Source organism: Rattus norvegicus, chromosome 13 (genome assembly GCF_021556685.1).
Source record: "Rattus norvegicus strain SHRSP/BbbUtx chromosome 13, alternate assembly SHRSP_T2T, whole genome shotgun sequence".
Lineage (NCBI taxonomy): Eukaryota > Metazoa > Chordata > Mammalia > Rodentia > Muridae > Rattus > Rattus norvegicus.
In genome coordinates this window covers 76807728-76823129 of record NC_141546.1, presented here as the reverse complement: position 1 = coordinate 76823129, position 15402 = coordinate 76807728, and the positions used below count along the sequence as shown (strand labels likewise).

The following is a 15402-nucleotide window of genomic DNA, read 5'->3' as shown; positions in this document are numbered from 1 at the left end:
ATGACAAGTGACAAAGCTAGTCAGTCTGGGAGTGAGAAGTGGAACTATAAAATTCTAGAACCAAACTCGCGGGTTCTAAGGGGAGAAAAAAAAAAAAAAAGGGCGGGTTCGGGTAGGAGGACTACAAGCCCCAGAGAGCCGTGCGCGGAGGCAGCGCGCGCCAGTGATAGGGGGCGGGCCTTTTAAGGCGGAAGGCCGAGGGTTACAGGACTTCCTGTTCCAGCGCCAGCAAGTGGGTGGGACCTGCGCAGGCAGGGCGGCGGTTGTGGCGTTTTGGAGCTTTGTCAGCGGAGGGGGCGTGGCCCGTGCTGAGACTGGTGGAGTGCGAGCCGAGAGGGACGTGGGTGACGCGTCTCCTTCCATCCAACTCAGTAGAGTGTGAGGTGCCCTGGCCCGGCCGGCGATTGGCTGTTGAGAGGCGAGTACGCGGCGGCCGTTGGTGGCTGGCAGCACGGAGCGAGGGCCCGGGCGGACGGGGCGGGGATGGGGAGGCAGTGGCGGCGAAGGCCGGAGGAGGCGGGCGCGGGCGAGCGGGCGGACACAGCGGCGGCGGCGGCAGCGGCAGTCTCTGGAGCGTCCCTGTGAAGTGTCCCTGTTCTCGCTGCCGTGGGCCTCTCGGGGAGGCCGTCTGGAAAGCGAGTCGCTGCGGAGCCGTTCCCCTAGTCCCACAACCCTTCGGACTCTCGGTCCCATCCTCGCGTTCCTGCTCGGGCTCCTCCATCTTGGCCTCGGCAGTGGCTGCTACGGGGAGGATGTGCCGCCTCCTGGCAGGGGGAAGAAGGAGGAGAAGATGAAGAAGTACCGGCGGGCCTTGGCCCTGGTCTCCTGCCTCTCTCTCTGCTCTCTAGTCTGGTGAGTAGGGGGCAGGCTTCTGGGGACTTTCCGTGGGGATGAAAGAGGGAGTAGGTCGGGTCACACCCCCAAATCATCTCGGTTTCTTGGGTTATTGGTGCTCTTGCCCCTAAGCAAGGGACACAGCGGCCACCCAGCTCTTCCTCGTGAGGTTTGCGAGGTGTGTTTTGGAATTTGCGGAGTGCAGCAGGGAGAGAAGGGAATATTGGGGGTCACTTTCTGCCTTTGTACTCAGGTACTCCATCACCGCAGTTGGGGCAGTGTGGGTAGTTTCAGAAAGCTGGTGAGTGAGTTACTCAGTTTTACTGTCAGCCCATTTGCTTTCGTTATGAGGTAAGGGCATGGGCGAGTCAGGTGTGATGTGTTTCAGACCTGTGATTTTGAAAACGTGAGTCGTCATGAGGGTAAGAGTAATGTATAAACAGTTGTTCTTCTGGTCAGTTCTTGCACAATCTTGACTAATAGTACTTTTGGGGCTGCTGTTCTTGATACTCGTGGGGGGGGATCCCTTATGAATCTCTTTTCTGGTTAGCTTGGTGGAGAGGGTTATCACAGATGGAGTGTCAACCATAGTTTTTGACATGTCCTTTGGTATTGGAAAGTAAACTACTTTGCGACCTGCTCAGTCCTTTTCGCTGAAATTTTATGGAGTTCAAGTTAATTTTAAGCACATCTCTGGTTTTTGAGGAGCAGAGATAGCTTTCGAGCCAAAGGATTGCAAAAGGTGTACTTGGAAAAGCCATTCTTTCTGGAGGAATTCCCCAAAAGCCTTGACATTTGGTGACTGAAACGATGGCTTTTTCGTCAAAGTAATTTTGCTTATATTAAAATCTAAACAAACTTTCTTACTTAGCTTATATCTTCAAAGGGCCAATAATAATTTTTATGGGGGTGTAATGGGATCCAGAGGTGCTCAAATTGTAGAGTTGTTCACATAGAATAATACATCAATATGGACGAAAGAAAACACTTGTCTGAGAAAATCTGACTGGAAGGACTGTATTTTGGAGAACAAAATGCTTGGTCTCTTGTCATTCTGAATCCTTTAAATACTTCTTAACAGAAATGGGTGCCTGAAACTAGTGTAGGATTAGACAGCAATTTCTTAGAGTTGGTGAGCTTCCCTTACTGGCCTTTTCTTTTCTTCCCTCATTCAGAAATTATCTCCAGATTCTGCTTCCCACTCTGTTTTGTAGATTGAGTGTTCTATGTTCATATTATAATTAGTTTCTAGGGTTTACCCCCTTACCCTATTAATATTACTGCAGTTTAGTTTGAGCTTATACTGTCTTATAGTTGATAGATTGTGATAAAGCCTTTGTGCTTTTGTCTTTCCTGCCTAGTGTTATTTAGATTAACCTTAACAGAAAAGCAAAATGCATCCTATTCATCTCATTCATTCTGGTTGCTTTTTTTTTTTTCTTTTGAACACTGCTAATCACAATTCTTGGTTAAGAAGTACAGTGTAGGGGTTGGGGATTTAGCTCAGTGGTACAGCGCTCGCCTAGCAAGCGCAAGGCCCTGGGTTCGGTCCCCAGCTCCGAAAAAAAGAAAAAAAAAAAAAAAGAAGTACAGTGTATTCTAGGTGTGATTGTATCATAGAACAGCAATGGTAGCCAATATTTATTGTCATCTGTGCCATGCATGTAGCATGTGTATGTTTTAGTATCTTTGTCAGCAAGGCCCTCTTAGGTAGGTATTATTAATTGCATTCTGTGTTTTACAGATGAGTAAATAGGCTAAAATTATGCTTTTAACCGAGTAACATGGCTAAGGTTAAGCAGCCACTGCATTCTGGAGTTTAGATTTGAACTCAAGCAGCTTGTAATACAGGCTCCTCACTACAGTGGTCCTTTGACTACAGGTTAAATAAGGCCTGTGTTACTGGACAGATACAGTATCATCACTTACTAGGTCCCTCTACTTGGACATGTTATATAACTGCTTTGAACTTTAGTTCTTAGAACCTCAGTATGATAAAATTAATCCATTCATATCAAAGTTATTTAGAAGCAAATGAGATAACAGACGCTTTGCAAAACAGTAAGCATGCTATCTATGTCTTTCATTATAAAAAATATTCAAAGGTGTTATTCTTATGTTTTCTGTGTATTGAATATTGTGACTCTCAAAAACTCAAGTACATAGCCTCTCTTGTTTTTAGTATTGAAACTATTCTAAGAAGTCCCCTTGTGGATTCCTCCTGCTGCTATAACAAATTACCAGACATCCAGTGACTTACACATAGTTGTTTTATAGTTGTAGGGTGTGTGTGCAGGAGTCCAAAATCAGTCTCACTGGGCCAGAGTATTAAGGTAGCATGGCTGCTTCATTCTGGAGTCCCTGAGGGGAAGACTCTGTTTCTTTGACTTTTTAGCTTCTAGGTGTTGCATGGATTCTGTTGCCTTTCTCTTTCTCCTTAAAGGGCTTATTATAGTGGGTTTATCCTTGGTCAGTCTCCATGTCTCAAAACTCTTAATTTGCTGAGGTCTTGAAAGTCTTATGATATAAAGTACACTATTCAGAAGCTGAAGGTGCAGAACTCCCTCAATCATTGGCAGAGAGGAATTGATAATCACATTGAAGTAGATGATGTGATCCATGCCTGTGAATAGCTGTTCTGAGTGTGTTCCCTAATAGTAAAACTTGGTGCATGTGCCTTTAAAATGTGTCTAATTGGGCTGGAGATGGATCAGGGGTTAAGATCACTGTTCTTCCAGAGGTCCTGAGTTCAAATCCCAGCAACCACATGTGTGGTTAACAACCATCTGTAATGGGATCCGATTCCCTCTTCTGATGTGTCTGAAGAGAACCACAGTGTATTTACATACATAAAATAAATAAATCTTAAAAAACATGGGACTTTTTTTTAAAAAATGTGTCTAATTATTTGTAAGTTATCTACATGTACCAATATGACATCACATGACAACTAACATAAGTTAGTTGTTTAAGAAGGAAACTTTGTTAATAGTACCATTTGTTTTCATTAAAGTATTAATTTTTAGTGAGAGCTGTATAATTGAATAGATTATTTTATATCAAATGTAGATGAGTGGTTTAAGATGATTACTCGTCTTAGCCTTGCTATTTGTTACCGGCTTGTGTTTGTAATATTATCTTTGTTAGCTATTTTTTTTTAAAAATACATGTAGTAAGAGTTTGTTTAGTTAAAACAAAATGATCCCTCCATCTTCTCCTTAGCTGGACATGTGTAAACCACAGCGAATCGTGATATGCTGGAGGTAAACCCACTGTTTGAGAACTTTGTTCTTCCTTTGCATATCTCTGGCTTTAGTTCTTGCAAATTTTGACATGTCTTCAGCTAACCCTTAAGAACAATCAGTCCTTACATTAATCTTAATAAAGACTAATTTTTAAAAAATAGTAACAGATTTCTTTCTGTGACTCAAAGGATGAGCTTAGAGCAGCTAATATTTAGACTAATGAGAAAGACTTGAAGTTAAATAACTCTGACAAATTTGACATACAATAAAGGTATTAAAAGGACCTTAGGTGCATTTAATGAAGAAATTGTATTTTAGAGTCTTTCCTGTCCTCCATTCATCAATCATATGCCTTTGGGTTAGTTATTTCTGTGAACATTAGTTCTCATCTATTAATGGTTTCTAGGTGAATAGTGAAGGTTGGGAGACCTGTGTTACAGGTGGAGGGAACATTTTTGTGGAGTTATCTGGAGTGTTTAGTAGGGTGGAGAAGAGTTGAAAAGGATAGGGTTTTTTTTTTTTTTTTTTGGTTCTTTTTTTCGGAGCTGGGGATCGAACCCAGGGCCTTGCGCTTCCTAGGCAAGCGCTCTACCACTGAGCTAAATCCCCAACCCCAGGATAGGGTTTTGAAGAGAATTGATTATTGCCTAGGTATACTCTGATTTTAGCAGGGTAGAAGATGAGCAAGTGAAATGGGTTAAATAACGAAAGGGGCAGGCCATATCGATATTTTAATTAGATTACTATCAAAGATAGAATGGATTGCCTGACAGATCCTGGAGGCGGAGGGTCATAGTGGAGGTACAGTAGGAAAGCATTGGGAGCTGTATAAATCAAGGTGACGACCTTTTTTGGCCTTAGTCTAGTTATTATAGATGGAAGAGATTTTTCCCTTCTTGGGTTGTTATTTTATTTCTGTATTCTTTGTTTTTTCCTCTAATGGTTTTCCCAGCTTCTTTTGCTAATTAATATATGAGCAGAAAAACAAGAAGCAAACTATATATATAAAAAACTGCTTTCTTTTTAATTATGGAAAAGTTGAAAATTCCTATTCTGTCTTTTACCTGGAAAATAAAATGTGTGTGTGTGTGTGTGTGTGTGTGTGTGTGTGTGTGTGTGTGTCTCCTGTAGAGACTTTTAGAAATTCTGAGTCTGTTTTTTGAATAAAATGATATTCAAAATAAATGAGTTAATCATGCTTTCCACATCATTTGATGATTTTTGTTGTTGTTGGAACTTAATATGAAAAGACTGGAAAAAATTCAGATTTGCTAAGATTTTTATTCGAAGGATAGAATCTGGTGCCTAGAAGGAGTATAGAGTCTTTATGAACAGTGCTAGCGTCAGATAAAGCTGGGTGAACTAGGTTGCTTTAGTGTGAAGAGATCCTTGACAGAAGGTGACTTGTCTTTATGAAAATCTGTGGTGTCTGTGTCCACACACCAAAAGGCAGATGATTCTTTATAATATTCTTTGAATTATTTTTGGAACTGTAGATGTGGCTCATGTTGCCCTTTAATGTTTAATACATTTGAAGATGTTTTAGAATATAAGTAAAAATAGACTTGGCAGAAAATAAAAAAAAATTTAAGATATTAACAGATAACTCTCTTTGAGCACTATTATCTCATACTTTTGTTGTTTATGACTAGTAAATTATTCTACTTTTCAATCTGAGCAGAGAAATAAATCAAATATATAGTTAACTTTGCACTTCTAATGAAAAGAAACTTTAAAAAGTATTTAATTACTTTTGTCTCTCAAATCATTTACAGCTATGAACATTATATGTATGAATGCTATATACACCCTTGTTTAATAGTTTGTGCATATATGAAAATAAATAAAACACCCTACTTGAAACAATATTTATGTATTTCAGTTTTACTTTAGTGCCAGATATATAATATATAGAGCAGAAAACACAACTTTTACCTGCATTACCTGTTTTGTTTTCAAGACCATATAATATTATAAAGTCTTTTTACAAAGTTATAATTTCATATGTCACAAGGGAATGGTAAACTGCTTTTGAGTATTGCAGTATAAAAGCATAATCTCTTGGGATATACTTATTTCATAAATTGAGTGCTTTTTAAATTTTTTTAAGGCTCGTTTGCTTTTGAAGGACTTGTCTTCCTTCCTTTTTAAGGTGTTGGATATGGAACCTAGGGCTTCCCAAATGCTAGCCAAGTATTCTACTACGATCTACACCCCAGATTCAGAACAGTTTTTGTTTCAAGACTGGGTTTCTTTGTGTAACCCTGGATGTCCTAGTTACTCTATCTATAGGCCAGGCTGGCCTTGAACTCAGAGATCCTCCTGCTTCTGCCTTCCAAGTGCTTAGATTAAAGGCATGGGCCACTACCCCTTGGCTTCAGAACTTTATTTTTATAATGAATTATTAGTTAAGTGATTTTTGTATTTTATATAAAAGTATTTAATGTATATAAAAGTATTCAGTCTTTTATAGTGTTGGCATGGTTCTTAGGTACTAAGCTCATAATATATTTAAGTGCTATTATATATGTTTTGATTCATTCACTCTGGATACTTTGGCAGCTTATTGAATAAAATAGAAAAGGCTAAAGGGTTTATAATAATCTACAAAAAAAATTTTTTTTATAAAGTTACTTCTAATCTTATTGGCTACCCACAATGCATTTGGTACAGAGAGGGATACAGAGTAAGTGTGGGACTTGAGCCTTGTGTGCAAGTTCCTTGTCATAATACAGATAGATTATCTGTTAGAAAGGGCTCAGTAGTCATTTTATGATCATTATCTCCTGTGACATATACACCCCTTTAATATGGACGCCTACATTTAAAGACGAAGGAAGACACAGACACTAAGCATCTTTGCCAAGTTTTCTCACAGGGATGGATCCAGAACTTAGGTAGTTTTTGAGCTCGTGTTCTTTTAATCATGGTTCTGCTTGTATGCTGGTTGATGTCCTTGGGTTAGAGTTCTTATTTGGAAATGGTGGGACCTGGGTTAGCCAAGGGAGGATTTAACAGCAGGAGTTAACAACCTGAAGTACACTTTTCAAGGATTCCTACCTCGACACTATATTTATGGTTTTTTTTTTATATTCAATTTAGTTTACTGGATTAGAAGAAGTCAACTATTTTTATACTGCCAACATTCTAGAAATATGATTAAAATGCTAATGAGTCATTCAAAAAACTGAGTTTCATACTACTTATTAATGGAGAGAATCGGCCTGGAGTTGTTGGGAAGGCTTGAAATGTGTGTGCCAGCCATACACTCTGGGGGACAGGTGCTACTGAGCTGAAAGAAGATGCACTGTTGCTGTAACGTGAAGGACGGCTGTGTCTGTGTGTGTCTCTCTGCCTGCAGGGAGCAGATGGCACTTATGTCAAGAGGAAAGAGGAGGAGGGAATTAATAATGAATGGATAGCAGTGTAATAAGCAGTTAAACTTAAGAAAAAGTAGCAGATACGAGATTATGGTGAATTTTATAAGTGAAGCCAAAGAGCTAGATGATAAATAGCCAGCAGTGAAAGTTGTTTTGAGATGGTTATGTTGACATTGTTGTACTAGATGTGTTTCTAAGAAGAGAGGCAGACTTACAGAGACAAATACTTGGAAACAGAGTAACTGGATTTGCCACAGTTAAGAATGTGGTTTTAGAAATGGAGAAAGTAAGAGCATTAAGCACAAATTTTATGGAATGAATGATCTGATTTTATAATAATAGGCTGTGAAGTTGGCCTGTAGTGCAAAGGTCTAGCATAAGCTAGGGCTCAGAAGAGCTGTTCAGTTTGTCTCCGGCCTACTCTTGTCAGCACTGCTTTCTTTACTCATCTCAGCCACAGGTCCAGCAGGTCCCCTGTGCTGGGTGTTGCATTTTTTGTAGGATTTTGTCAAACAAGGAAAAAAGCTACTTTTTTAGAACATACTGCAGATGAGACCATAAATCCTTGTATATTATTTTTGTGTTAATAGTGTACAAAAAATGGAAGTTATAAAAATTTGAAAGACGAATGATCTTATGGTTGGCGGAGGATGGAATATCTAAGCCCAGCGTTGTATAGATTATATAGGACTTAAAAATGTGGGCTTGAGAGATAAAAAGACTAGAACTTTCTTCACAGGGAATAATTTTTGAAGGAGAATTTTGACTTTTGAAACAGAGCACTGAATTTCTGCAGATAATTAGGAATCAAGAAAGATGACAAAGAAAGAAAGCTTTGAAGGCCTGGTATGCTACTGCATTCCTGTAATCCCAGCACTTGGCCAGAGGAGGGAGAATCAGGAATTCAAGGGCAGTCTCTGCTACCTAGAGGGCGATCTTAGCTACATGAGACCCAGTAAAAGAGTAGAAAGGAGGAACTGGGAACAAAGATGGAAAACTGTCAACAATGAGAGGGGTTGAACTTTTTGAAAACAGAAATACTGTTTTTAGAGGAAAGTGTTGCTTAGTTCTTGTAGTTAAATAGAAGATGTTGGGAAGTGGCAAGCATGCATTCTTGCATGGTTGTTTGGCAGCCTGGAAGAAAAAAGAATATTTATAATAAAGTTAATGACTAAGTAGCCTTATACTTTTTAACTTTTAAAGAGATTTACTATCTTACAATTCGTATATGTCTGCATGCCTCTGTGTGGATGTGTGGGTATCCACATGCAGGTGCGTATGGAGACCAGCAGAGAACTTTGGATGCCCTGGATTTAGAGGCTGGCTGTTGTAAGCTGCCTGACTCATTTGCAGGGAACTGAACCCAAGTAGTCTTGAAAGGTAGTATGTACTCTTAACCACTGAGCCATCTCTCCAGCCCTACACTTTTGATTTTTGTTGGTTCCTTAATGAAACTCTTTTAGGTGATCCTGCTTGCCTAAGGATAAAAATTTGAAGGCTTAGTCCCTAACCTACTTTTGAGGCTTAACTTTTCATAGTTCAATATGTGGATTTCTGTTTTACCCAGACTATATGGTTAGCTTACACTAATTTATGTGGGAACTTTATTTGTATTTTGAACTGAAAATTGCTATAGAAAAATCACCGTGATTTGAGGTTTTTAGGATAAATACAACTTACACAATTTTTTAACATAGACTGTTTTAAGTATGATTAGTATATGATTATTTCCAGCAGCTTTAAGGACAGATTTTTATCGGCAAAATTACTAATGGTAGATTAAGATACAAAACATTGTCTGCATTGCTCCGTGCTTCCTAATGATGGCTCATTGGAATTATTGGCTAGTTTTTAGTGGTCAGTCATTGAATAGAACTTGTTATGTGGAGTATGGTGGCTGAGAATATCCAAGACCGAGTGACTAGTAATGATCTGAACCACTAAATCGAGAACTTTGATTATCAGCAATCAGTAGGGTTTTCTCAGTGAGACTGAGAGAAGGGACACATTGTGCTCTTACCTACTAAGAGACCAAGCAGAAACAAAGCAGCTTTAAGAGCTCCAAACCGTAAGGTTAAGAAATGTGTACATATATGTTACTGGTATCAGAAGAATTATTTACTGCTGAGATAATTTCCTTAGTGTATTAATTACTGTTCTCCTTACTGTAGATGATTAGATTCCTTTACATGCTGCTAATACACTCATGCCATAGCTTGGTTTAGATTAACATTTAGTTTTTATATTGCTTTGGCTAATGGTATTTACAGCCAATTCATGTTGTACAATTTGTTTCCTTTTCTCTATGGTTTTCCCAGAAATACTGACTTACTTTTACTATTTTTTCTTTAAGTACAAAAATTTTTCAGTTACATATATTTCAGACTTTCAAAGACTGGTCAATTATGTTATAAATTTCACCTTTTTTCAGGCCCATAGACTTTTGATAACCTTCATCTAGACTGGTTGTCCCGTTGCCCTTGTTTCTAGCTGTCCTTTCTGACCCTCCTATCTCAGTATTGCTGTTATTGTAGCTTCATAAAGACTTATTTGGTCCTGTATGCATTAGGACCATCTTTACTATCTCAGCCTCCCTTCCCTTCCCCTCCCTTCCCTCCCTCCCTCCTTCCCTCCCTCCCTCCCTCCCTCCCTTCCTTCCTTCCTTCTTCCTTTCCTCCTTTCCTTTTTTCTTCCTTCCTGCCTTCCTTCTTTCCTGCCTGCCTTTCTCCCTTTCTCCCTGCATTTTCTTCCTTTCTTTCTTTCATTCATTCATTCATTCATTCATTCATTTATTCATTCATTTTCGTTTTTCTGGATGGGCTTCTCTGTAGCCATGGCCGTCCTGGAACTCACTATGTAGACCAGGCTGGCCTAAAACTCACAGAGAGATGCCTAACTCAGTCTCTCAAATGCTAGATCAAAGGTCTGTGCCATCACTGCTCAGCTCTACTTTTATTTTTTAAAAAATCAAAAGGTGATTTTCAAGTCTTCCTTAAGTCAGCATTTTGAATTGTATTGAAGTGACTTTTTTTTTTCAAGCAAAGTGATTGACTAATATTAGCAATCTCAAATAGTTTGACTTAATAGTTTTCATATTGTTTGGATCGTTTATTTATTGCAAATAAGGAGTTATATAACATTTTTAAACCAGGAATGTAATTGTTGGTTTTGTTTTGTTTTGTTTTTTGAGACATAGTCTCTGTACAGCAGAGCCCCTGGCTGTCCTGGACTTGCTTTATAGATCAGGCTAGCCTCTAATTCACAAAGATCTGCCTGCCTCCTGAATGCTGGGATTAAAAAGGCATGTGCCACCACGCCCAGTTTAGGAGTGCAATTTTTATATCTAACTTATATAAAGTGAATCTTTGTATTTTACACTTACGTAAATCTTTAATACAGATAAACTCATTTGAAACATAAATTTACTGTTTAACTTTTCTACTTTGATATCTTTTTAAATTGAAAATAGATTTTTTCACACAATATTTCTAAGTATGTTTTCCACTTCCTCTTCTCCTTCCCAACTTCCCCCACCCTAATCCACACCTTTTTTCTCTTTCTCATTAGAAATCAATCATACTTCTAAAAAATAAAAAAGATAAAATAAAAAATAGGCAAACCAGAATATGATGAAGCAAATTAACAGAAGAGTCAAAGAGGACGCACAAGAAGTACACACAGAGACTAACACTGAGTGGGCAAGAGAAATCCCAGGAAAACATAACACCGTAAACTGTAACATATATGCAGAAGACCTGTAAGGAACTAATAATGCCCAGGCAAAGCCTTATGAGACAAAGAACCTCCAAAAATGCCATTGAGTTAATTTTGTGTTGACTCTATACTGCTGGGCATAGAGTCTGTCCTTAAAAGTCGTTTGTGTAATTATTGAGACTCCATTAGGGAAAACAAATTTTCCTTTACGAGCACTTATCAATCAGAGATACCCTCTGGGTTAGGGATGGGGGAGGGGGGGCTTGTGTTCACTTCCCCTGTCAGTGCTGGGACCCTCATCTTGGCTGGCTTAGATCCATGTAGGCCCAGTACGTACTACCACAGTCTGTTGAGTTCACATGTGCTTCAGTCCTGCTGGTGTTTAGAAGGCCTTGTTTCCTTGGTGTTCTTCCCCTCTTCTGGCCTTTAGAATCCTCCAACTCCTCTTCCAATAGGGTTCCCTGAGCTCTGGAAACATCCCATTTAGGACTGAGTAGTCTATGATCATCTACTCTCTGCACTTTTTCCTGTTGTGGGAATCTTTTTTGTCTTTAATCCTCATAATATGTGATACTACTTAGAGTAGACAAGTGATGCTGATCTTGTTTGATAACTACATGGGTTATTTTTAAAGAAACATAGTGATTTTTAAAGTGAGTGACACACGACTTTAATCCCAGCATTAAAGAAGCAGAGGCAGTTGAATATATGTGAGATTGAGGCCAGCCTGGTTTACAAAGTGAGTTCCAGGACAGCCAGGGCTACATTGATAGAGAAATCCTGTCTCAAAACAACAACAACAACAAAGACTTTTATGACTATATAGCATATGTCCCACATTGTGTGTGTGTGTGTGTGTGTGTGTGTGTGTGTGTGTGTGTGTGTGTATGTGTGTTGGATGTGTTTTATTCATTTGAAGAATCTTTACAGCTATGTAATGTATCCAAATGTCTTTCAGTAGGTGTGGTAATGATTTTCTAGGTATGTGTTGCAAATAAAATAGATTTATATCTAAACCAGTCATGACAGCCTGCTTTCTAAGACTGTTGATTTAGAATGAGAGACACTTGAGAAATACTAGGCTACAACCTTGTGGGTATTTCTGTTTTGTTATATTATGAAGAACTACTGAAGTAATTGTGACATTAATGTAGCTCACATATATTTGTGTGTGTATATATACATACATATATGTATACAAATCTTTGTTAAATATGCAGAGCGGTTTTTGGGCTAGAAAAGTTACTTTCTGTTTTGAGTACTATCAGCCTGGAGTGTTTGTGCTTGGAGAGTTTGTCACTTCTGACTTCCAGTGTCCTGAAACAGAGTCAGAAGAGTTTACAAACTTGGCTTCCATGCCTTGAAATAGTTTAGGCAGGTTTTAGAATGATCTCTAAATATTTGTAAATGTCTTTGACATCTGGACACTTTCTCAGGAGGCTAACTCTGACAACTTTCTGTACTTTCTGTGATAATTATGACATACTGCTTCTGTTGTTTTTGTTGCACCCTCCAGAAATTTATGTATTACTTGGCATTGATAGTAGTAGAATGATTATTCACCTTTTGCCCTCCTAAGATAGCAATACTCTAAGGTGTTCTCGAGCATAATAGGATAAGAGCTTGTATTTTACTGCCTGAGGCTGTAGTCCATAAAAAGGATCTTTACTTAATTTTCCTTCTGTTCATTGTTGCTGGTGGTGGGTGTCTGCAGGCTTCCAAGTTGGCATGTATGCTGTAAAGAGAGTTCTTCAGCTTCAACATCATACTATTCTCAAGATGATAATTGTGCAGTAGGAAGTGAAGACATACAGTTCCAGAAAAAGGTACCTTAAATGGATTGACAGCCTGCTTTCTAAGACTGTCTTAATTTAGAATGAAGGTAACTTGAGAAATACTAGGCTACAAATACGTGGAGATTTCTTTTCTATTGTTATGAGGGCTACAGAGGTAATTCTGATATTAAGGTAGCTCAGAGATGTTTGTATATTTTTGTTGCTTGTTATTTCTAATTTTGGTAACATACTATATGCTAAGTGTGATGTATATTCTTGCTCCTTTATTGCTGCAATGAAATCTGCTCTTACAAATTAAAAGCAATTAGCAATGAGTGTTGCATGGAGAGTTTGCTGTTGGAGGCTTTGTAGTTCCTTGGATATAATTAAGTACAGTGAGTAGACATAAAACACCTGATCATTTTAAAATCATAATTTTACTACTTGAAATGCTAAAGGTAAATACTGATTTCTATTTGTCTGTCTCCAACTTTCTGTATTTTAAATTACAGAAGTAACTTGGCTGATTATAAATCAGTTTTCTTTATATATACTTTTCCCATCCCCAAAGGAGCCATGTTTACTGCTTCTTGTGAGTGTTCAAATGTTTTCTTGTAGGTATAGGTACACTTTTAAATAGGATTAATATTTTGATTTCTGTTATAATAACATAAAAATGTTTCACAAAGTGATTTTCTTCTCCAAGGAGATATACATATACATACATACATACATATATATCACATATATTCATTTAATATGGCAGTTATTAAAATAGTATATGTATATATATGCACATGACCTTTATTATACAGATACAGCAGAATGTACTTTTCCCTTCATGAGATTTTCATGTTGTTCCTCAGCTGTGTGCGCTTGTGCATCATGACAGACTCTTATTTACATATTTGGAGGTTTGAGATATAATATTTGGACTGGATTGTTTAATTTTTGAGTTGTATAGAATTTATATCTGGGATGGAAGATACAAATTTTTGATAATTTGTTTAAATATTTCTTTAAAAAGAAAATATAAGGGGACTGGAGAGATGGCTCAGTGGTTAAGAGCACTGACTGCTCTTCCAGAGGTCTTGAGTTCAGTTCCCAGCAACCACACGGTGGCTCACAACCATCTGTAATGAGATCTGATGCCCTCTTCTGGTGTGTCTAAAGACAGCTGCAGTGTACTCAAATCTATTAAACCAACAAACAAATAAATAAATCTTTAAAAAAAAGAATCCAATTATATTGTTAAAAAACAAAACCATAAAATGTAATGCTTTTATCCACAATCAGTAAAACTTATCTCTAACTTCTTCCTTGATGAGATATTTACATACCAAATGTTACAAAAACATTATAAGTAAACATTAAGTGGGGGAAAATTCTTTCAGCAAACATTTCAATATTTTGTATGTGGTAGATAAGCTCAGGTTAAAAAAAAGGTGATTGTGAACTTTGCTTTTATGATATGTATATTTTAGGAAACACATTTGAAGACACAGGTTTAGAAAATAAACCTGTGTGTGTGTCAAAAGATAAATGAAACAAAACCATATATATTCCAAGCAATTACGGAAGTCTTCACTCGGTGTCTGGTACATAATACTTAATATAGGATGTGCTCATTAAGCTATCAGATGAGGTTTTTATATTTTAAGTATGTTGACAAGGAGAGGGATGGAAGGAGGTAGAAAATAAACATGTAAATGAGGTTGAGAAGCAGATGTATTAAAGACTGGTTTATAGCAAAGAAGGAGATAGTTTTGATAACTACACTTATTTATTTACTTATTTACTTATTTATATAAAATAATTTTACCAGTCATTTCTTTGTCACCATGTAGAATGAAAGAGAAGAACCTAGTAATGCTAAAGTATCAGAAAAATCAAATTCATATTTAACTATATCTCCAGAAGAAAATAAATTAAAAGATGACTACACTGTGGATGAACAAGTAAGCTATATACTGCTTTTGCTTTTAATAGTATACCTTATGGTCTCTTTTTCTTTTTTTTTTTGGCACAGTATTGGATGCCTTTGTTTAGTCAACATGTTATTTGTTATTATATTTTCTTCACTGTAAAGTACCATACAATGGAATGTAAAATTATTTGCATGTTAATAGTAGTACAGATTTTATGAAGATGAAAAAGTAAAGATTTAATAATATGGCTATTTTCTAAAAGGTCAAACTTGAGTGCAAATATTTCTTCCTAAGTTCTATTTTTTGACTCATCAAAATATATATTTTCTGATTTTTAGGTACCATATCTTTTTTCTGATCTGCTTATATTGCATCAGAAGTAGTTGTATGTAGCACATAGAGCATTTTGAAATCAGTATTTAAAGTTACATAGGATATAAAGAATACATTAAAATAGTTTGCCCTTTTTCTCCATTCTAAGTATTGTTTTCTATTTTATGCACCTGAAATATGGCAGTTACTAAAA

The 15402-nt window shown here is 37.5% G+C and overlaps 1 protein-coding gene across 17 annotated transcripts in view; it reads left to right on the top strand.

Annotated features, from left to right (window-relative positions):
• Positions 1–310: 310 nt before the first annotated feature.
• Suco (SUN domain containing ossification factor) overlaps positions 311–15402 on the top strand; it is a 65107-nt gene continuing 50015 nt past the window's right edge. For 11 of the 17 annotated variants that reach the window (XR_015635280.1, XR_015635278.1, XR_015635279.1 and 8 more), the window contains exons 1-3: positions 311–852; positions 12888–12999; positions 14796–14906. Coding sequence is in view for 8 of the 17 variants with exons in the window: in XM_087581244.1 (XP_087437370.1) it covers positions 791–852; positions 12888–12999; positions 14796–14906 (285 nt within the window). In the remaining 9 variants the exon portion in view is untranslated. The remainder of the gene's footprint in view (positions 853–12887; positions 13000–14795; positions 14907–15402) is intronic. The other 6 variants (XM_087581249.1, XM_087581248.1, XM_087581246.1 and 3 more) reach the window with 2 other exon arrangements.